The sequence below is a fragment of the Caretta caretta genome, chromosome 11 (genome assembly GCF_965140235.1).
Source record: "Caretta caretta isolate rCarCar2 chromosome 11, rCarCar1.hap1, whole genome shotgun sequence".
Lineage (NCBI taxonomy): Eukaryota > Metazoa > Chordata > Testudines > Cheloniidae > Caretta > Caretta caretta.
In genome coordinates, this window is record NC_134216.1 from 36851419 (window position 1) to 36875491 (window position 24073).

Genomic DNA, 24073 nt, shown 5'->3' on the forward strand with positions numbered 1-24073 from the left:
CCTGTCCCCAAAGAAAATGGGAAGGTTTTATAGATTTGTGATTTGCAAAAATTTTACACTGCATCAGAAAAAAGCTCAATTCAGACTTCATAAGTGTCAAAGCACGCAGTAGGATTCCTAACAGTAGTGCCGTCAGGCACTCAGCATCAAGAGAAGCTCTGAGGGATAACAACAGCTGAAGTATAAAAGAGTTAAAGGATGACAGAACAATAAATCTAGCTGTGCTCTCAGCACAACTAAGGCAACAAACAGACAAAAGACTTGTAAAAAACAAATGATGCCTCAATTTAAATTTTGAATCTATTCCACCCGAGGGTTGAATAAAGTTGCTGACTATTGATATGATACATAATTTTTTACTTTCAACTATCCCGTGTGGGGTAGCGAAAGGTGAGCCAACTGCACTGAAGACTAACTTCCTTCCTGTTAGTTATGGAACACACAACAAACATGAGCAAACTAAGCATACTGTGCCACTCCTGATCCAGAGCCCAGCAATGGCCATTCGCAGAGCTCTAGCAAACATACAGGAACATACAGTGCTACCACAATACAGTCAAGCCTCCCACAGAGATACCTGCCCCATACGACATTACCAATTTCTCAGCCTTTGATAGTTTCTTAAGCAAGTCAACTATGATTCAGGTAGGTGTGAGAATGGGAGTTTACCCCCTACCCCCATCTTCAGACGGTTCCTAGGGAGCATGCACAGAGATAAGAGTCTGAAAGTGCATGATCCTGATCCCTCATCCTTGGAAGAGAGAAAAAATGGCTATCCATCTTTTTCATAACTGTTGTTCTTTGAGTTGTGTTGCTCATGGTCTACTCCGTTCTAGGTGTGTGCGTGCGTTCACATGCGTGGTCTTTGGAGATTTTTGCCTTAGCGGTATCCATAGGGCCAGCTGTGGCACCCCCTGGAGTGCTGCGCTCAAATGCCGGTATATCAGGCACCGCCAGCCTTATGTCCTCTCAATTCTTTCTTGTTGATCACTCCGACAGAGGGGCAGGAGGACAGGTAATGGAATGGACATTAGCAACACATCTCGAAGAACAATTATGAAAAAAGGTGGATAAACGTTTTTTCTTCAAGTCCTTGCTCATGTTGATTCCATTCTAGGTGACACACAAGCAGTATCAATGGTGGTGGGCTCGGAGTTCACAGTCTTGCAGCACTGCTCTGTCAAAGCCAGCATCATCTTGAGCTTGCTGGGTAAGTGCATAATGAGATGTGAATGTGTGGAGAGACAATCAGGTAGCAGCTCTAAGATCTCTTGGATTGGAACCTGTGCCAGGAAGGCCGCTGACAACGCTTATGCCCGAGTCGAGTGTGCCGTCATGATTGCCAGTGGATGCACTTTCGTCAGCTCATAGCAATAGCAGATGCAGCTGTGATCCAAAACGAAATCCTCTGAGCAGACACTGGGCGACCTTTCATTTTGTCTGCCGCCACAATGAATAACCGCGTTGACTTATGGAACATCTTTGTTCTATCTATATAGAAGGCCAACGCCCTTCTGACGTCCAGCGTAGGTAGCCTGCGCTTCCCATCTGACACATGAGGCTTTTGAAAGAAGATGGGGAAGTATACGTCCTGGCCAATAGGAAACTGGGAAACTACCTTGGGCAGAAACGCTGGGTGCAATCGCAGCTTGGCATTATCCTTGTAGAAGACCATGTAAGGCGGCTCCGAAGTAAGCGCCGTGATCTTGGACACCCTACAGGCTGACATCATCACAACTAGGAATGACCTTCCAGGAGAGAGCAGGAGGCCAGAGGCTCAAAGGGAGACCCTCCTGAGCCTCGACAGCACAAGATTCAGGTCCCGGGGGGATGGGATCCTGGACATGCAGATAGAGACACTCTAGACCTTTCAAAAACCATGCCGTCATGTCATGAATGAAGACCAACCTGCCTTGGAATGGAGGATGGAAAGCCAAGTTAGCAGCCAGGTGGACCTTGATCGATGAAAGAGACAAACCTTGGAGTTTGAGGTGCAGCAGAAAATCCAGGATCTCCTGCAGTGTGGCCTGCTCGGCCCGAATACACTGTTCTGACCCCCAGCACATGAATCTTTTCCATTTGGCCAGGTAAGTCACTCTGGTGGAGGGTTTTCTGCTACCTAGCAAGACCTGCTCGACACAGGCCCAGCATGCCTGTTTGTCCACGCTTAGCCATGCAGTAGCCATGCCGTCAAGTGCAGCGCCGCCAAGTTCAGATGCAAAAGGCTGCCATAGTTCTGGGACAACAAATCCGGTCAGAGAGGCAACTGCAGCAGGGTGGCTACCAAAAGCCTCAGTAACATGCCAAATCAGTGCTGGCGAGGCCACGTGGGGGCTAATAAGATAATTCTTGCACTGCCTTTTTTGATCTTCACAAGGACCCTGTGAATCAATGGCACTGGCGGAAAGGCATACATCAGTGCCCCGACCACGGAATGAGAAAGGCATCTGACAGGGAGCCCCTGTCCATTCCCTGGATCAAACAGAATACATGGCATTTTCTGTTCTGCTTGGACTCCACCCGGGGAGTCCCCCACCTCTAGAAGACTATGCTGACCACCTCTGGATGGAGCAACCACTCGTGGGGAGATGAGAAGGTCCTATTGAGGTGATCTGCCAGGACGTTCCTGGTTCCAGGCAGGTACGCAGGCTATCAGATGAATGACATGCCTCTCACAAAAATCCCAAAGGCAGAGAGCTTCTTGAAAAAGGACCGAAGGCCTAGCACCGCCCTGCCTGTTGATGTAATACATTGCGGTGGTATTGTCCATCAGGACCTGCACCACCTTGCCCTTCAGGCAGGGCAAGAAAGTCTAGCAGGCCAGGCGAACCACTCTGAGCTCCCCGACACTGATATGGAGGGCCAGATCATCCCGCAACCAGGGGCCCTGGGTGCTCAGCTCGCCCAGGTGGGCTCCCCAGCCCAGGTCCGAAGCATTGGAGACCAGGGTAAGCGATGGGGATGGGGTCATGAAGGGGACTCCCTCCAACACTGACCCCAGGTCCAACCACTAATCTAGGGATGACCTGATGTGGTCCGGCACCCTGACTACACAGTCCAGGTCATGCCTGTTGGGAATGTAGACCGACGCCAGCTATGCTTGCAGGGGCTGGAGATGGAGTCAAGCATGGCTGACCACATATGTACACACGGCCATGTGACCCAACAGCTGCAGGCAGGTGTGAGCCATGGTGAACGGGTAGTTCTTGACATGGGAGATCAGGTCTGACAACGCACTTCTGGAAGGAAGGCTCTGGCTCATGTGAAGTCGAGAACTCCCTAATCAACTCTATTCACTGGACTGACCTTACAGTGAATTTTCTCTCATTTATTAACAGGCCCAGGTCACGACAGGTGGAATTCACCAGATCAAGGCTCCTCTGAACCTGCTTCCGAGACCTGCCCTTGATGAGCCAGTTGTCAAGATATGGAAAGACCTGGATCCCTGGACGGTCTCAGATAAGCAGCCACTGGCGCCATATATTTTAGGACCACCACTAGGACTGATGAGAGGCCACAGGGCAGCACAGTGAATTAAAAATGGTGCCCGCCCACTATGAAATGAGGAAACATCTGACCTGGGAATACGCAAATAAGCATCCTTTAAGTTGAAGGTGGCATACCAATCTCCCAGATCTACAGAGGGGATGATGGAGGTCAGGGAGACCATGGGAAACTTCAACTTTTTGAGAGACTTGCTGAGGTGACGCAGGTCCAGGATGGGTCTGAGGCCCCCTTTTGCCTTCAGAATTAGGAAGTAGCAGGAATAGAACCCCTTGCCTTTCATATCCTGAGGGACCTCCTCCACCGCACCCAGGTGTTGGAGGTTCTCGACCTCTTGAATGAGGAGTTGCTCATGAGAAGGGTCCCTGAAGAGGGATGGGCAGCTGAAAATTTCAGGGTATGACCCAGAGATACAATGTCCAACACTCAGTGGTCCGAGTTGATCAGCAACCAGGCTGAACGGTAGGGATGAAGACAGTTGAGAAAAGAACAAGGTAGATCCAGGAAATTGAACTGGGGCTTCATTCTTGAGCACACCTTCAACATGAGTGTTTCTGACCCCCAAGATGCATGGGTGAGGGGGAGGAGAAAGGGCGGCATGGACTAAAACTTGTGTTTCTATCCCTTCTCCTTGGAAGCCCAACACTGATATGTGGCTACCAAGGCCTTGGCAATGGGCGGGGCCGGCACTGCTTCTGTGCAGACTGCAGCATATGCATGCCCAGAGAGCGAAGGGAGGCTCGATGTCCTTTAACCCATCCAGCCTCGCATCCATCTGTTCGGAAAAGACACTGTTTCCATCAAATGGGAGGTCCTGGATCAAGGTCCGCACCTCTTGGGAAAGGCCGGCAGTCTGAAGCTAGGAGCTGCACCTCACAACCACCACCGATGAGACCACCCTAGCCGCTGAGTCTGCCATGTCCCACGCCATTTGGAGGCACCACCTAGCTGCCGCAGTGCCCTCCTCTACCAGGGTGACAAATTCTTGGGCCAAACTCTGCAGGAGGGACTCCTTTAACTTAAAAGTTAAAATTGTATCCGCCCAAGAGGGCCTGATGATTCACCACCCAGAATTGCAGGCTGGCAGTCGAATAAATTTTTCTCCCAGAAAGGTCCAGTCTTTTGGCCTCTATTTTTGGGAGCTGAGCTGGTGTGCCCCAGATTGTCTTTTTCGTTGGTCGCAGAGACAACCAGCGAGCCCAGAAGTGGATGGGTATAAAGGTACTCGAACCCTTTGGCCGGGACAAAGTACTTCTTTTCAGCCTTTTGTAGGTGGGAGGGATAGATAACAGGATTTGCCAGAGGACACTGGCAATTTTGAGGACCCTGTCATGCATTAGTAGTGCAACACAGGCAGGGGTAGAGGCTGAGAGGACATTGGAAAAGGTGTCCGCCTGCTCAGCCATCTCCTCTACTTCTAGGTCCAAGTTCTTAGCCACCAGTTGAAGCAGGGCCTGATGTTCTTTATAACTGTCTGGTGGGCTGGCCCACAAGGGTCCCCCGACCGCCTCGTCCGGGGATGAAGATGACTGTAACACTGGGGGAGGCCCCTGGGCATCGTCCCCTGTGGGGGGAAGGAGGTTTTAGGGGTGGGTGCAGTCTCCTCTACCCCAACCTCCGAGCATGACTCATGCACCGAGCCCAGTGCCACCAACTGTTGCTCCAAGGCAGTGGCAGACAAGTGGTGCAAAGGGGGCATGCCCCATGCGCTCCAATAAGGCCACTGCGCTCGCCACTCACTGTGCTGCCAAGGCAACATCGATGTAAACACGGCCTCGGGTGCCCAATCACATCGTTGGAGTGTGGGTGAGGGGCTGAACTGTCCTTCTATGCCAGAGGAATCCCCTTTCGGTGACCACAGTGGGGCCCTTGACGCCTGCGTCTGCCTGCTGACTGTCACCGCTGGAGACCGGTGCCTGGGGTGAGAGGATTGCTGCCAGGGTGACCAGAGCAGTGACAGGGAGTGCTCCCACTGGGTAGGCGACCAAGATCTGCGCCAAGAGGACGACTAGTGGGAGGGTGAACAGTGCTGGTAGTATGGAAATCAGCACCTCTGCCTAGGGAATCTGTGTCAAGACGGCAGGAACCATGATTGTGGTGCCAGTGACTGAGGGCAAGCCCCAGAGGAAGTGGAGGGCGGAAGTGGAGGGTGCTGTCTTGTCTCAGGGGATCAGTAGCACTCCACTTCCCAAGTGGTTTTAGTGGCTGGGTTGCCCTTGTAGGGAGTCTTTGCCATTTCCTGCGGTGCTGACAGTGCGTGCGGAGGCTTCTGCTCTCTCAGTGCCGGGAGAACTTGAGAAGGCATCAATACCATCAGGAATTTGGGTCCCCTATTGCTCCTGGGAGTTGGTGGTGGATCCTTTAAGATCCCCAACCGGGCAGGCATGTACATGTGGCTCCGGAGTGGCCAGGTGGCCTGAACTGGGTCCTTTGCCCAGTGTCCCATTGCCCTTCTTGCCCAGTGCTGGAGAGACATGTTTCTTTGTTTTCTTTTGGGGGCACCGGCAATGGGGAGCGGTGCTGGGCAGAGGCCGGTGCCGGAGGTGTGTTGTGCACCAGGACCAAGATATTAGAGGAGTCTTGGCAGGACAGCTCAGAAGGCAGATGAAGGGCAGCCTCCATGAGGAGAGCCCACAAATGAATAACCGACTCCTGGATCAAAAATGTTTACAAATAAGACACTTGACCTTCACATGTGATTCCCCCAAGCACTTGAGGCAGTTGCTATGGGGGTCACTTAGCAAAGGCCTGTTACAGTCCACGCAGGGTTTAAACCCTGGAGACCGGGGCATGCCCCGCCTGGGGCGAAGTACCTGCTGGGACTCTAACTTCTAACTACACTTAACTACTTAGCACTAACTACTATAAACAAACTATTTACAAGGCCCTAAGGCTCGAAGTCAGAAGAGAGGAAAGTGCTAGCCCTTGCTATGCAAGGAAAGGTGCTCCAACTAACCACCCCGGGCAGTTAGAAGGAACTGAGAGGGCGTAGGGCCAGTGGCGCCTGATATACGGATGCATGAGCACGGCACTCAAAGGAGAGCCACAGCTGGTCCTACGGATACCGCTAAGGCAAAAATCTCCAATGACCGTGCACATGGGCGCACACACACCTAGAATGGAACTGGTCAGTCAGCAAGCACTCGAAGAAGAAAAATAGGATTACACTCAGTATCAGGCATGCCACAAAAGCCTGACAGCTTTTGGGGCTGAGGCCAAAAGGAAGTGTAGTACAAATTCTAACTAAAACTCTTTCATAATTAATTTTTTTGTATTGCAGTAGCAGCTAAAGGCCCCAACCACAGTCAAGGTTTGTTTGGACTATGTGCCGTACAAACATGAATCATGCCATATACTTCAGTGAGAGGGGCATATCAGAATCTGACTCCTTAAAATAAATACAAAGGACTAAGTATATCACTAACACTAGCAAAAATAATTAAAAATATCTAATACAGATTTCTTCATTTCCAATGCTAAATATATATTTTTCTGTTGATTCAGAGAGCCAAGAACACTGTGTGAAATTATTATAAAGCTTCACTGTACCAAAGCCAGCAAATAAGTCACAGAACATTTTAAAAACAAAGACCATCAAGTGTTATTGGCTTCAGTCATCATCAATTACAAGTTACAGCCTCTTCCCCCTCAGCCTAATTAGCCTCTGCAAGCTGCTTTTTTCTTCTGGGAACCCGAACAAACATTTTCAATTCTCAAGTTATACCACTTAACAGTCCCTCTTGGCATGGAAGCAATGCCAGTATCTTGTAGTTGCTTTTTGATGGCACAAAAAATTGTTGATAGGGTATGTGAAAGGGGAGTTTCTTGATAGTCTACATTTCTTGTTAGAGTTGCAGTCTTTAAGAGGATCCTATTCCTCATGGAAATGTTGTCCACCAAATGTTTTTAATTTGTGAAATAATTTCTCTAGTCAGAGTTATCCTTGCAACAACCAATGAAAGCAAAGAAATTTAGAATTTTAGTATTTTTTTTAAACACACAAGTCATTTATTGCTCCAGTTGTAATTCTCCTCAAAGACATTAAAACAGCTGTACAATTAGGAAAAAAAACAAGCTTTTTGCAAAAGGCTTAGAGATATTCTCCTCCACATGTATCTTATGTTTACCCATTAATGTTAAATGATGATTTTATCTTTTCAAAAGCTTACAGAGCAATAGAAAAACCAGTTAAAGAAATACTATCAACTTGAAATCTAGCCAGTTAAAAAACATATTGAAAGCACTGCCAAGATATACTTCTCCCTGATTCCTTCGGCCACTTTGTGTTTTTTCAAATTACGTTTTATTTAAAAAAACCTCTTTTACTCCTCAGCAGGAGAGCAAGACCCACCCAAACAGGAGGAATGACCCTATGAAGAAAATAGTGAAATCGGCAATAAAGGGCTGTCAAATGCTCTGAGAAAATAACAGAAAGATTAAGACTTTATTTTCAGTTTATAAGTAATCTCATGCATTATCTGTAACAGTAGATAAAACAAATCAGAGAGAAGCACTTTTAAGTTGTCTGTGTCCTTTAAATAAATGGTAAGTAATAGAAAGTCTCATGCCATACCAGTTAGCGCAGAAACACTTGTCTCATCAAGCACCATAGCAGTCTTGTACCATTTTAAAGCCTCTTTCACCTTCCCTTGTAAAATCATCTGGTAGCCAAGTTCTGTAGCAATTTCAGAATCATGGGATGCCAGGTCAAATGCTCTTTCAACTAAGATCTGTGTCTGTTGAAGAATGAGTTGGTTCCGGCCACACTAAAGTTAAGAAGAGTTTTACATCTGAAAGCTCTCTATCTTAATCAGTTTCACCACATTTTGAGAAAAAAAACTCTCAAAGTTACAATGAATCTTTAAATGAAGTTGCACATTAGATTTTAAATAGCAGCACTGAGTCCTCACTCATCTCAAGGATGGAGGAGCAAAATGCCATATCTTCTGTAATCACTTATTTCTCATGTATTCCTGTGAATGGGAGTTAGTTTTCGGAGATCAAAATTGAGCACCCAGTTTTCAAAACTATTGGATAATATGCTGATATTGTACCAATCAATGACTGAAAGTAAAATACCACTGTCATATTGTTCTTTCTTTTGGCTACAGATGGGCGAGAGAACTCTCAAAGATCAATCTGTTCTCAAGTTTATACCGTCACCCACCCCGTAGCATCTCAGGGCCTCAGATGTCTAATAGACTAATTTACCCTGCACTGATTTTCTGATATTTGTGCTTCTATGTAAGCAATGCTGTCAACAGGTGCTGTGATGTATTTATTACAGAGAAATGAGTTTAAAGAGTTATAACTTCTGTCAGTAAAATTTGTTTCCTTATTACAATTAAATGGAATAGATGCCACAAAGGCTTTGGTCAACAGCAAGTAATTTACAAATAACCTGTGAAATGTACAATTATTTGAGTAATCTTATGAAAACAAGCTTATACTACACATAGAGGCATTTGTTTCTCACTTTGGTAGACTACCGAGACTAGGGAATTTGGTAGACTAGGTATTTTTTTCTGGCTGCATCATTAACTGTCATCCCCTTATCAAGAACTTTATAAATAAAATTTATTCTCCAGTAGCAAGTGGGAAGCTCCTCCTGGTGTTTGCTGTGACCCAAGCTATCATGGAGAATTTATGTTTTCATTTTAAAAATTAGGTACTTAGCCCTTACTGTTATAAACATACCCTTTCAAATGTAATTCACTTCAATGCTGTCCTCCTAAGCCTGCAGACAACTCCAAGGGAATTGCCATGGCTCATGGGTTTACCAAACAAAAGCAGAAGCAAGAGCAAGAAATTAACAAGACTATTCAGCTTCACTGCTATTTAGAACTCATGTGAGCAGCAGAAAAACTGACTGGCTAATAGGTGTCTCTTTTCTCAGCCCATACATTGAATTTTCAAATATAGAGGCCAAGTTATACAATCAATCCACTTTCTCTCTCTCCAAGTAAAGATTTTAATTGACACACAACACCTACTACCAAAAATCAAAAGCGGGATGTATAGCTATTATTTGCATTTTGTTTAAGAAAAAAAATGTACACTCACTGTTCTGCTGAAAGCTAATGCCATTTTACAAAATAGTTGAGGATTATGTGGTTCCAATTTGTCCAGTGCATTAATTAGGTCTCCCAGCTTGGCTGTAGCCTAGGAGAATGGAACACTATGATCAATATTGAAGGAACACAACACCTCAAGGAACATCACGAACTCCAGTGGCATGACATCCCATGAGCCTTATTCCAAGTATCTTAACTATTCAACCCCAACATATGTTTTCAAGTGTTGGAAATAACTTATATAGAAGTTGGAAAAACAATACTCTGGAACTGCTGTAGCAGCAAAGGGACAGCAAAACAAATTTACTCCTACACCTAAAAGGCAGATTATTTCAAGAACCAGTAAATAAAATCAGCTTGGAAACAGAAGAGGGAGCAACAGTTTCTTTGACATGTTTTTCAAATATAAAAAAAATATATATTATATAAAGTTTTTTTTGTTCGTTTTTTTAAGTTTTTAAGATTTCCTCCAGAAATCACACTGAGCTTCTTATCTACAAGGCAATTTTACCGCAAGAACAAAAAATTTAGTTAAACATCTACACTGAAAGATTTGGAATAATACATGGTTCTCAAACCATAAAGCAGAAGAATAAAGGAAAATAATTTTCAAAAGCAATTAAGTGACTGACACCCTCTACCCATGTTCACCACTTTTATAAAGTTTGATATACTTTGTACAAAGTATGCTTTTTGAGGTATCATTTGAAAACTCAATCTGCTGAATATTGTTGTCCTGATAACACTTATGTAACAACACTGTTAAAAATTATGAGGTTTTGCTATACAATTTTTCTCAAATATATTATGGTTCTGGGGAATGCCCACAGACTAGCTCCTCAGAGACAACTAAGGACTGACCACAGGTTTTAGAAAACTATTAAATGCTTAAGTGGCCATCCTCCAACAAGGGAGGTGATGTAAACAAGAACTTTACAATTCCTCTAAAAGGACAGTTTGGAGCTTATGAACACAATGAAACTACCTGTCACTGTGTCTCTCTATGATGAGATAACTGGCTCTGTGGATGAGGGGAAAGTAGTGGATGTGTTATTCCTTGACTTTAGCAAAGCTTTTGATACGATTTCCCACAGTATTCTCGCCAGCAAGTTAAAGTAGTATGGGCTGGATGAATGGACTATAAGGTGGACAGAAAGCGGTCTAGATCGTTAGGCTCAATGGGTAGTGATCAACGGCTTCATGTCTAGTGGAGTGCCCCAAGGGTCGGTCCTGGGGCCGGTTTTGTTCAATATCTTCATTAATGATCTGGAGAATGGCATGGACTGCACCCTCAGCAAGTTTGCAGATGACAATGAACTGAGAGGAGTGGTAGATATGCTGGAGGGTAAGGATAGGATACAGAGGGACCTAGACAAATTAGAGGATTGGGCCAAAAGAAATCAGATGAGGTTCAACAAGGACAAGTGCAGAGTCCTCCTGCACTAGGACAGAAGAATCCCATGCGCTGTTACAGACTAGGGACTGAATGGCTAGGCAGCAGTTCTGCAGAAAAGGACCTACGGGTTACAGTGGACAAGAAGATAGATATGAGTCAACAGTGTGCCCTTGTTGCCAAAAAGGCCAATGGCATTTTGGGCTGTATAAGTAGGGGCACTGCCACCAGATCGAGGGACATGATCATTCCCCTCTATTCGGCATTGGTGAGGCCTCAACTGGAGTACTATGTCCAGTTTTGGGCCCCACACTACAAGAAGGATGTGGAAAAATTGGAAAGAGTCCAGCAGAGGGCAACAAAAATGATTAGGGGGCTGGAGCACGACTTATGAGGAGAGGTTGAGGGAACTGGGATTGTTTAGTCTGTGGAAGAGAAGAATGAGGGGGGATTTGATAGCTACTTTTAACTACCTGAAAGGGGGTTCCAAAGAGGATGAATCTAGACTGTTCTCAGTGGTACCAGATGACAGAACAAGGAGTAATGGTCTCAAGTTGCAGTGGGGGAGGTTTAGGTTGGATGTTAGGAAAAACCTTTTCACTAGGAGGGTGGTGAAGCACTGGAATGCGTTACCTAGGGAGGTGGTGGAATCTCCTTCCTTAGAGGTTTTCAAGGTCAGGTTTGACAAAGCCCTGGCTGGGATGATTTAATTGGGGATTGGTCCAGCTTTGAGCAGGGGGTTGGACTAGATGACCTGAGGTCCCTTTCAACCCTGATATTCTATGAAGGGTTTTTTCAGCACAAAGGACTGGACTATAAGAGGAGGGGGAAAACTGTCTCGTTACCCCTCTCCTCCTCCCAGCTTTCTGCTCATGACATCAACAACACTCAAAAAACTGAAGTAAGCGGGGAAACGGTCCCAGGCTGGAAGGAGACATAAGCTGCAATATGTTTCACAGGCTATGGTGAGACAGACCTTTTTGCTTTTAAGCCTATTAGCCTTGGTAAAGTAAGAATTAGCTTGCGTTATCTTTTTATTTCTTTTGTAGGGCTCCTGCCTGGAAGGCACTGGAAACCCGTGAGGCTGCTGAAGCCTGAAATGCTTCAGGCAGCGAAGCATGGCCCGTGAGCCTTTGAGGTGTGAAGCCTGAAGTCCATCTGTTCGGAGAACAGGAAGGTACCCTGGAAGGGGAGGTCCTGGATGGACTGCTGCACTTCATTAGAGAGGCCCGATGATTGGAGCCACAATAGCGCTTCACAGTGACTGCTGATGCCATTATTCTGGCTGTTGAGTCAGCTGCATCCAGAACTGTCTGAAGGGAGGTCCTGGCCACCGTCTTGCCTTCCTTCAAGTCTGAAGCCCCTGCAGTTCTGGCACTTCTCTTTAACATCAGTTTCTCCAAGGCACTTTAGACAGCTAGAGTAGAAGTCACTCACTGGCATGGGCTTGCCACATGAGGTAGACGGCTTAAAGCCTATGGACCGGGGCATGTCCAGCCCCTGGGACAAAAGTCCCTCGACGACAAGGACCATTAGATACACTAATAACTATAACTATATAATAGACTACAAAGTCCAAACCACTGGGAAAGAAGTCTTGCAAGAACAAGAGGGATCATTCCAAACAATGATCACATGTGGTAAGAAGGAACTGAGAGGATTTGGCTCTGGGAGCGTCCCTTATGTCGGCGCATACATGCACAACTCCAGGGGGTACAAAAGTTAGTCCTATGGATACAGCTAAGGGAAAAATCTCCAGCAACTGTGCATGCAGCCCACACACACTTAGTATGGAATGGACATGAGTAAGCACTGGAAGAACTAAGGGGACGCAAGTGTCCAGCCTGTACCTTGAGGAATGTCACAATGACTTAGAAGCTCAAGTCCCATTTTCAAAGTGACTTGGGCTCTTAAAGTCTCACTTAGTTGCTTTTGAAAATTTGTCCCAAAGTCTTAAATTTACACTTTAAAACTTTAAACAAAATTTCACTGAGCTCCTGAAAATCTCTAGTGGCTGAATTGATATGCTACAGTTACACACTTCCACAAGCTCTGTGACTGTGCACCGGTGAAAGACCATTACCAGAAGATATCTTTTCACATAAAATAAAGATGGTTAGGAATTAATATGGTGCTTTTATTTAGATCACTCTTGCAAAATTCTACTTCCACAGGATATCTTTCTCCTTTTAGAAATGTGGTCAAAAAATAAAATCCTCTTTTCATTGTTGCCCAAGGAAGTTATGTATATATAAAAGGAAAAAAGGCAAAGGGAAAAGGAAAAGCAGCTAACCCCACCAAGCACTGCAGGACTGATCTCAAAAACCCCAGTTCTGGGAGTTTGGGAAAACCCCACCTACCTCATTTACTAAGTCAATCAGAAGGTCCTTTTTAAATCATGTGATCTGTTGTAAAATTATACATCATAGCATATTAAAATCCATCATTAAGTCTGCACCATTTAATTTCTTTAAAATGTGCTAGTAGTCGTATGCAATTATTTATTTTGAATTGTGCTAGTAGCATGAAAATATTTCTCTCTAAAATGAGAAATGAAATATATGAACACTTTCCATTTATGTCATTAAACCTTTTTGCATTTAATATAGTTAGACTTACTAGCATTTTTGTATCAATTTAATTTATTTGGCTTTCTGCTGACTGTATTAAAGCATATTTTCTTCTAAAAATGTGAAAAGGCATAATGTATACAAAATATTTAATTCTTATAAGAATTAAATAGAATTTTTAAAAGTATCTTCAAAATAGCTGAACAGTGCTATAAATGCACACATATCCAAACTATGGGGCCCCAGAAAGGAAGAAAAAGGTAGCAGAGACTTTTAGTGCCACACAACTAGCCCATCAGACAAAAAGGGGACAGGAAGAAGGACATGTGGTCTAACACAGGCTTCTAACTGGCAGAGTATTACAGTGCACAACAAGGCCATCTATGAGAAAAATACATGACTAAAGGTACAGAATTACTAGCAAGACCTCATCACTTCTCATTTTCTGTTAATAAAATGCTTAAACTGCTCAAAATACTTACTGTCTTCTATAAAATAACCTCAATCACTGAATGCTTTAATGATTCAAATACAGTAGTTTGATGCTTTAAAAAAGTGCTACACAAAGACTCACCTCAGGTATATTACCTTCCCTACACAAAAAATGTAGAGCCTCCATCCTTATGGCTTCCAGGTTAAGAGTATCTTTCTGCAACAGCCTGAGGAAAATCAAGAGTCAGTTTGCTTTATGATCTGCTATTTCCTTTAAGGAAACATTATTTACATAATAGAAAGTTTCATGAAATTGGAGTTAAGACCAGCTTTTAAACAATTTAGCAGAAAAGCCTTTTTTTTTAAATTCCAACAGAATCAGCTAATTTGACACTAACACACTCTAGAGTTTTGAGAATCAAACCTAAAGAGGAATTGGACTTAGCTTTAATTGTTCAGGCTTACAAACACAACAAGTTAAAGTGCATACAATGTGAAGTGAGACCATCAACACTGGAACTATGTTATAAACAACAAATATATTAATACACATTTTTATCTCAATATTGTCCCTTTTATTTGCTGACTTAGGAAGAATTTTAGGATAAGATTCTTTTCATACTTAGATGACAACTTTAGTTTAGAATTCTATTAGAATCTTAAATAAGGGTGTGTTTTTTTTAAAAAAAAGTATTTTAATGATTTTCAAGTAGTTTTTGCCATACAACTACACGTAATAGACACTCCACTATCTGAATTTCCCCTTTATCTGGAATAGGGCCATATAATCCAGTTTCTGATAATACATCATCACAGCCAGTATATTACTAATGCCACAGAAAAAAGATTCCCATCTGCCGATCTTATAAAACATTCTAAAATTTTACTGGCTGAGATCTGAACAAACTGTCTTTACACGCTATTTAAATATGGCTCATCAACAGCAGTGCTTTGCAGACTTAGAAACTCAGAGGACTGAATTAAAGGTCTTTTCCTTTGGGGCTCCTGAGAGGTGCAGCATCTACTGTACCTAAACTAAAACTAAACTAGTCCCTGTGGATCTCCCAGAGGAAAGCAACTTCAAATTATCCTACAAAACCAGAATACCCATACTTTTGGCCAAGACTTTTAAAAACAGGAGCCTAAAGTTAAGCTCCTAACTCCACAATAGGAACAGCTGAGTGAAAAAATCAGGAAGACGCCTACATATGGATTTAGGAATCTAGCTAAAGGGTCACGGGAATTTGTTTTGTAATCTTGGCCTTAGTACTCATTAAAGATTAGTGACTGAAATGAATTTGGGGTTCCTAAGCCAAGCCAGTTTTAAGATGTAATGTTACAAAAAAAGCCATTAGAAAACATTTCAAAAATGAAAATTATGAAACCTCTCCCCATAACAATCTTGTCAGAACCACCTCACAATTTTCTCCACTAAACTTTCTTTAAGCAAGAAAGCACCAATGACACAGTGAATTTGTAAAAGAGGAGTTTTAGCTTTTTTGTTTGTTTTAGACTTAGAGGGGGATCACAATCATAACTGGGATTACAAAGTTAAATATGACAGGTTTCAGAGGAACAGCCGTGTTAGTCTGTATTCGCAAAAAGAAAAGGAGTACTTGTGGCACCTTAGAGACTAACCAATTTATTTGAGCATGAGCTTTCGTGAGCCACAGCTGATGAAGTGAGCTGTGGCTCACGAAAGCTCATGCTCAAATAAATTGGTTAGTCTCTAAAGTTAAATATGGAGATCACATTTCTATAATGAAAGTTTACGGACTTCATACCTACCGCAGAAAGGTTAACAGACAGTTAATATAGCACTGTGGTATTTCCCATATAACACGATGTGGGAGGTTTAAATTTGCAGAAGTTTTCTAAAGTTTGGACATCATGCACATACCATAACTGTCTAACATGATTTGGGTTAACTTACTAGTCTTATCTCACAATATATCACTGGCAGCAGACTGAGGCACAAATGTTTTAAAATATTTAAAACACAAGAGTACAAGTACATAAAAGGTTGTTACAAGGAGGAGGGAGAAAAATTGTTCTTCTTAACCTCTGAGGATAGGACAAGAAGAAATGGGCTTAAATTGCAGCAAGGGAGGTTTAGGTTGGACATTAGGAAAAACTTCCTGTCAGGGTGGTTAAGCATGGAATAAATTGCCTAGGGAGGTTGTGAAATCTCCATCATTGGAGATTTTTATGAGCAGGTTAGACAAACACTTGTCAGGGATGGTCTAGATAATACTTAGTCCTGCCATGAGTGCAAGAGACTGGACTAGATGACCTCTCGAGGTCCCTTCCTGTCCTATGATTCTAACAAACCCAACTAGTGCATTTGCCAATGTTCTTAACAACTGAAACAAAGCAACACCATGGACATATATGTATACTGAACCTTTGTGCTGTTTCAACTGCTTGCTCCCAGTCCTGCAAGGCTAGTTGTAGTTTCATTTTCTTTATAAAAGCAGGAAGAAAGTCTGGGAAGTTTGCTATTATCTGGTTCACAATTTCTAAAGCTCCCGAATAATTCTGGCGCACCTCAAAATATTGTGCCTAGTGAGAGGAAAAAGAAGTCCTATCAACACTGTACTCTTGCAAAAGTGTCAAGATTCATAAGTATTTCCACATAGACACTGGTAAAAAACATTCAATAGAGGGAAATTCTTCCCTTTACTAATATTTTTACTCCAGTTTTAAGCATGACAGAAGGTGTAAACAGAAAGAAGAAAGTCAAAAGCTGCAGCTTTTGTAAGCACCTTTATAAAGGTTACAGCAATGCTGCAGTTATAAGTTATTGATCAGGACACACAGGAGAATGAAGACAGACACATGAATGATTTAAAGGACAAATACAACTTTTTTAATTTTCATATTAAGGGGTGGAAGATACGAATTCTTACTCTAAACCACTATGAGGCATTCACTGCGTCTGATGCAATAAATGTTCTCTTACCATATGACCAAGGAATATAGGTTGGCTCCTTAGTCAGATGCCTTGCTAGTAAGAGGAATGGCTGCTGAATGCCCAGAAATGCTTAAAGACGAAGAGTGTGTGGAAGTTCACCTGAAGGCAATCAGCTTGTGAGTGTCATGTCTGTTGTGAGGATTAGTGTTTGCAAAGCACTTTGAAGATAACAAGTACTACACAAGCACAGTGTTTTCTATTTTTTAATAGTTTAAGAGTGGTATCTAGATTATCTTGATTTTCTTTTTTTTTTTTTCCTATTAGAGACGGTCATATGCAGAAGGACTGGATTTCCAGCTACTGCTTTAAGTTATGAACCAACATGAACTACACTGGTGACTGAAGTCAGAATAGGGTAAATCTCAACCTACTCCCTGCACGCATACCTTTAACATTACCATTAACATATATGCACAATATTGTGCATAAGTTTCTGAGGTTTAACATTCTTTTTATTTATTTGTAGATTACCATTAAGCAATCTTGCTTCATATTCCCTACCGTGAGTTCTTTTGCAAAAAGAATCTTCAAAAACAATCTTCAAAATTAATAGATTCTTCATAATGGCCAGATGACTATTTGTACATTGCAAGGGGAAAAAAAAAGTGGCCAAGACAAAAATTATACTACCAGTTACCTAAACAAAATGAACAACCAAAGTACAATGCAGATCGTAATTTCTTGTATTAAAGCAACATGAATATTGTTTTTATGCATGTGACCATGCATATCATAATGCTTAGGAGATTTTGTATATCCCTCAATTATCTGTGAAGAGATACGGACATCTTACCATGTCATGTAGGTTTAAGATCTCCATTCATACAAGTATTATTTGATTGTTTGTGTGTGTTAAGGATGTTTATATGCATAAAAATTTAAATTATTTCACAAACATTTTTAGATGTTTTTCTTTCGGCTACTTTGTTTAGTTTAGTGCACATGAAAGTCAAGGATTAAAAGTTGAAGTTAGACATACAGCAGTATGGTCAGGTGTTGTGCAAACTTGCCAATGCACAATAATCTTGGACCACTTATTAGCAAAGATTTCAAGGGGCACTGTCAACTTTAGGGTTTTAGAAACTGACTATTATAAAAAGAAATCTAGTTTTTGATAGAGCACTCTAATAGTATATTCTGAATATTTTTTAAAATTCCTTCATTAAAAAAAGTTGGATATTTTTCTGCTTTTATAAGGGCTTTTTCAACAAGGCAGAAACTAAACAACACACTGTTAGATTGTTGTGCCCAATTGCTGCCCCATTGAAGCCAAAGTGTTGAGAAGGGAAGAGTGAAACTGATTCTATACAAGGTTTCAGAGTAGCAGCCGTGTTAGTCTGTATTCGCAAAAAGAAAAGGAGTATTTGTGGCACCTTAGAGACTAACAAATTTATTTGAGCATAAGCTTTCGTGAGCTAGAGCTCACTTCATCGGATGCATTCAGTGGTCTCTAAGGTGCCACAAGTACTCCTTTGATTCTATACGAAGTGCTGTCATATAGGAAGCAGATTAATTGAAAAACAGCCTATTTATGGGATTTTCCTACCAACAGTTCAATTCTAGTAACCTTGACATTACTTGCAACTATAATTGGTACAAAAAGTTTTAGACAGAAACAAGTTCTATCTTTTTAATTGTGCTGAACTTTGCCAAGTTGTAAGATGATTGTGTAATGTGGACAAATACCTACTTCAACTAGAATGTACTCCTGGGGGAATTGTGTACCACTATGTAGACACAGAATTCATGTCCACCTCAGATTTCTTTGCTTCCCCGCAGAAAAATGACTTCTGTCCCCCTGTACCCAGACACATTCCCCTGCACCCATAACCCTCCCACAGAGCCTCATTTCCCCCACACCTGGAACCCTCCCAATGACCCCCTGTGCATCTAGGTCTCACCCACATCCAAACTCCCTCATTGAGCTACCTGCACCCAGATGGCTCTGTGTGGAACATTCTCACCCCACGTCTGGATCCTCCCCCCCACCCCGCCCACACACACACTAAACCCCTCCACACTTGGATCCTGCTTGGCTGAGCCTGCTTACCCCAGATCTGGATTGGGGGGGGCTTGGCATGCATGTGAGACTCTGTCCCTCTCGCTCGCTATCTCAGTAAGTCTGGCACAGAAGGGCAGGGCCCCTCGGTGTTTCTGAGGCAGGCCCGACCCTTGCACTGTGTCAGGGTCAGGTGCGGCCTCACCACGGAGTCCAAGAACCAGGGGGTCGGGTGGGAGGGAGAGTGCACAAGCTACAGGGTGATCTCCTGCCTCCATGCAACCAGTGGCCTGTGCGCCCCACTGTTATGCTAGAGCCTCCACATTTATTTACTGTCAAATAAAATTTGCAGAACTTTAAAACATTGTGCGCAGAACTTATTTTTTGGTACAGAATTCCCTTAGAAGTACAGAAGGATATCAAATTTGCTTTTAGTTTAAGTGATTTCTTCAGAGTGCAAAAGTTAGTTTACTAAATAAATGTAATAGCCTAAGACACCTTGAGTGTGCTTGTATTAAAATACTTGGTCTCAGTATACATTCACAGTGACCATATTTAGACCACAGCATACATTTTAGGATGGTATCTAATGGGCAGAAAAGCATATTAAGTTTTAATTTGGGAGTAAGAAGGTTACATTCTAAACACGCTCAAGTACTGAAATACACATAAATGTGCATGAGTGGATACTAATTCACTAACTGAAGTTTAGTCTTTGATATAGTTAAACTAAAGTTTGCAGACTTCAAAATCAACAGAGAAAAAATAAAAGGGAAATCAAAAGGACAAGAATTATAGTACAGGAATGTTAAGATTAAACAAATCCACATAAACAAATCCATAATTAAGAATCCAATACATACAGTAGCTAAATTAATAACTCATCATAACCCAATTGTGCCCCCTTGTGCCCATCTATAGCCAGAGCAGATATTTTAATGAATCTCTGATACCCTTAAAAGAACTGTATGTAGTTCACTTGCAGTGTTTGTCCTGTGGGGGCCTCTGGCAAAGCTCAATTCCAGAGCCCTTACCTGGACTGAGGCAGTAAGGGAACTGGGACAGGCCTAGGGAAGCAGCGGGTGACTCCCACAACGCCTGTCCCTTTCCCCCACTGACTGTGCCCACCTCCTGCTCTGAGCTGGGAGCTTCACTGTCCAGGCAGCCCCACTATCCAGCTTTAGCTGGTCCTGGGCTCCTGGCAGCTCCAGCCCTTGCACTCCCTGGCTACCAAGTGGGCCCTTTTCCCTACCTTCCATCTCCCCCCCCGCCCCCCAGCTGCCGAGCATTCTCCAGGCTGGCCAAAGGACTCACTGTTGGGTCAACACGGGAACAAAGCTGTCAGGGCCCAGCTAGGGCACAGCTGGAGCGAGCAAGCAAAGCTGTACAATGGATGCCTCCCCGCCCACCCCACACCCCCGGGGGTGGGAGGGGAGGCAGGATGGAGCAGCTGACAATGGGTGGGCAAAATGGAAGGCTCTTGCGGGCCAGATCTGGTTTGCCCCCCACTGTCTTGGTGGCCCCTTGTGACTGCATGGTTTGCAGGTGCCTAACACTGCCACTGATGTAGCTTTGTCGTATGACATGTCTAGGTAGGGTTTAGTTTGATAAATATATATTAAGTGGGCTGTCTACAGTAAGAGCTACAGAAATGTTAGCACCCATTATAAAAATCACTAGTAACATGAAGTTTATTTTCATATCTTCTGTTAATTATGTTAAACATGCCCTATATGAGAATTGTTCTTATATTACACAATCTTAGAAAAGTATACAAGGTATTTTTGTTGTAACATAAAACAGCTGACTCATTATCACCCCAGAACATGAAACAGCACAGACTAGTTATTTGAACAAACGACCAAAGCAGCAACTCCTGATTTCTAATCCCAGTGACTCCCTCTGTGATCTTGGGCAAATCACATAGCAGTTCTTTCTAGTTTCCTTACAATAGTTACTAACTTCACTGAGGTGCTATGGATAACCTGTTTCAGAAAATATTTTGAAATACACTGTGGAAGTGTTAAAATAATAAAGTGAACTCACCTTACCCAGCAGGGCAAAAGGGTCATTCCCATCTTGCATTCCCTCATCAAAGTATTTCACAGCTTTTTTAATATAAGCTTCTTTTCCACAGGTGAGATCAAGCCAAGCTTTCAAAATCAATCCCTTAAAGCAAAATTCAGCTTGAGTTCATGGTTTAAGGTAATAAGTATATTGTAATATGGTATTTCATACTAACAAACAAGGATAAACATAAACAGTAGTCTATAACATCTCTCTTAAATCCACTATAGCATTCAAATGGACTATAACAAAAAGGCAATGGTTAGAGCAGGCGACAACTGGGAGTCAAGAAATGCAGATTCTATTGCCCCTACTGTTAATGGCTTTATGTAATCTTGTATTCTTGTCTCATATTTCCAATCTGAAAAAACGGGTATAGCACTATTTGCCTACCACTATAAAGCACTTTGAGATCTTCTGAGGAAAGATACAAGTTCAGATATGGAGAAACAGCAGCTTCTCTGTAGTTATGTTTGCAACCAACTTCCATTACGCATCACGATCTACACAAGCCAAACACTTAAAAAGCGTGGCTAGAGATCTCAATCTTACACTCTCACATAACAAAGCACATTCTTATCAAGTTGAAGAAATATTTCACCACAACAGAACAACTTTAATTGTAATGTAAAATTGTTCCCACTATTATATTAAAACAAACAACTCCTTATAGGTGCACATTAATGATATATTGAATGTACTTATATTTGAAGCTGATATGCACAAAAGCAATACATTGTACCTCTTTTTCTTCTTTTTTTTAAACCAACACTGCAATTTCTGTTTTTAAAGAGATCTGATTAAAAACAAGAAAAATTCACTGAGAGTTAAGAGGAAGACACTGTCACAAGGAACGTATCACAACAAAGTTCCAGATGAAGGACTCTAAGCTCAGCCATCCCTGAAAATTGTTAGCAAATCCAAGTGATGTTCCTTTGTACATTACTGAAGGAGACTATAAAATAATTCTATATTATATTTAGGACCAATAGTTTTCAGTATTAGCAAAAACTATGTAATACTTTTCTCCATATTCATATTTAGTTTTGAAAGCCCAGCTGCTCTAGAGCAGGCGTTGGCAACCTATGGCACGCAAGCCAAAAACGGCATACGAGCCAATTTTTAATGGCACGCTGCTGTCTGCCGGGGACAGCAGACAGCAGCGTGCCATTAAAAATCCTGCCCGGCTCAGCCCACTCTTCTCCACCCCCGCTCTCTCCTTGCAGGGCGGGCAAGCTTCCCCCTCCCCCCGCCTCTTCCCACAGCGTGCTGGGTTCCAGCCCCTCTTTCTCTCCCCCCCTGCGGCTAATCCCCTTACTACGGAGGGGTAGAGAGAAAAGCAGAGCTGCAGCGCACTCGCGCTTCTGCTCCAGGGACCTTGCGGAAGGGGGTGGAATCGGCATATCCCCTCTAGCCCCCTGCCGTGCAGTCAGAGCAGGGGGATGGGAGTACCCCCACAACCACACCCCCAGCCCCCTGCCCTGACTCCTGCACCCCCCACATCCCCATCCCCACCCTGAGCACCAAACGGGAGCTCCTGCACACACACACACCCCCACATTCCCACCTGCACCCCTCGCACCAAATGGGAGCTGCCCAAGTAAGCTCTCCACACCCAAACCTCCTGCCCCAACCCTGAGCCCCCCTCCCTCACTCTAGCTCCTGGCCAGACCCTGCACCCCAACCCCCAGCCTGCTCCTTCACCCCCAGCCCTGTTCTCAGTGCAGAGAGAGGAAGAGAATGGCTAGAACCAGGGAGAAGGTAGGTACCTACTCTATGTGGACAGGGCTGGGACCCCAGATCAGCAGCAGGATTGAGCGGGGCCGGCAGCCGGGACCCTGGCTGGCAGGAGCTGGTGGATGGACCCCCAGACTGGCAGCAGGCTGAGCCGCTCAGCCCACTGCCAATCCAGGGTTCTGGCTGCCAGCCCGGGGTCCCAGCCACAGGCCCTGCTCAGCCCGCTACCAGCCTAGGTGAATGGAACTCCAGGCCGGCAGCGGGCTGAGCTGGCGGGCAGTGTAAGATCAGCATTTTAATTTAATTTTAAATGAAGCTTCTTAAACATTTTGAAAACCCTGTTTACAAATGACAATAGTTTAGTTATATAATATATAGACTTCTAGAGAGAGACCTTCTAAAAAACTTTAAAATCTATTATTGGCACGCAAAACCTTAAATTTAAGTGAATAAATGAAGACTCGGCACACCACTTCTAAAAGGTTGCCGACCCCTGCTCTAGAGGTTTTGAGCTTGCTCTTCTTTTTTTAAATAAATATATCACCCTCTGTAGTTAGAGTCATATCTAACTCTAAGTCATAGAGTTACTCCATACCATAGCTCAATTTCTTACTAGCAATTATATTTTGCTGACTATCAAACTACATAAATTGAAAAAAATGTTCTCAGCTTGAATAAATATTTTCTGGAAAGTCCCAACATTAATGGAAGGCAGGTGGCATTTTCCAGTAAACATTTAAATCAAGAACCAGAAGCCTCAATTATACACAGCCATTTAGATTTATTTTGCCTGAAGATAAACGTATTTACTTAATTAAATACTTCTGTTGGCCACAGCAGACCTTGCTTTTCAGTTACTGGATCAAAGAGATTTAACAACTTACTATTCACAAATTGTGAGTAGTACCAGCCACCCAAAAATGCTTTTGAAGCATTAAATGAAATATTATAGCATACAGCAGTTACATTAAAGGATGACAATGTAGAAGAGAGCTAGTACATCTAGTTTTATAAACAGACAGCTCTACTTATATTTCATATATAGAAGACTAGTTACCTCTTTATTACCATTAGAAACTTTGATCATTCTATCAACGTATTCACGGGCTTTGTCCTGACGACCAAGATGCCACAAAAACAACCCTGCAAAGTACAAGGCCTGATGTCCTGCAGTCTTACGTTGTTCCTTCATTTTAGCATCCAGTTCCAAAATAGCGTCTCGATCTGAAAATAGTAACAGTGGGAATTCTTTTTTAAAATTTTGATCATATCTTATCAAGGTCATTGTACAATAAGAGCAGATGCCGCATAAATGTGGCATCC

At 43.1% G+C, this 24073-nt stretch overlaps 1 protein-coding gene across 6 annotated transcripts in view; it reads right to left on the minus strand.

Moving 5' to 3' along the window:
- The window catches only part of TTC21B (tetratricopeptide repeat domain 21B), a 113424-nt gene that overhangs the window by 83351 nt on the left and 6000 nt on the right, over nt 1-24073 (minus strand). For all 6 annotated transcript variants that reach the window (XR_007359062.2, XR_007359063.2, XM_048868814.2 and 3 more), the window contains 6 exons: nt 23808-23974; nt 20993-21115; nt 16378-16535; nt 14116-14200; nt 9568-9666; nt 8078-8270 (listed from right to left, as the gene is read on the minus strand). Coding sequence is in view for 4 of the 6 variants with exons in the window: in XM_048868814.2 (XP_048724771.1) it covers nt 8078-8270; nt 9568-9666; nt 14116-14200; nt 16378-16535; nt 20993-21115; nt 23808-23974 (825 nt within the window). In the remaining 2 variants the exon portion in view is untranslated. The remainder of the gene's footprint in view (nt 1-8077; nt 8271-9567; nt 9667-14115; nt 14201-16377; nt 16536-20992; nt 21116-23807; nt 23975-24073) is intronic.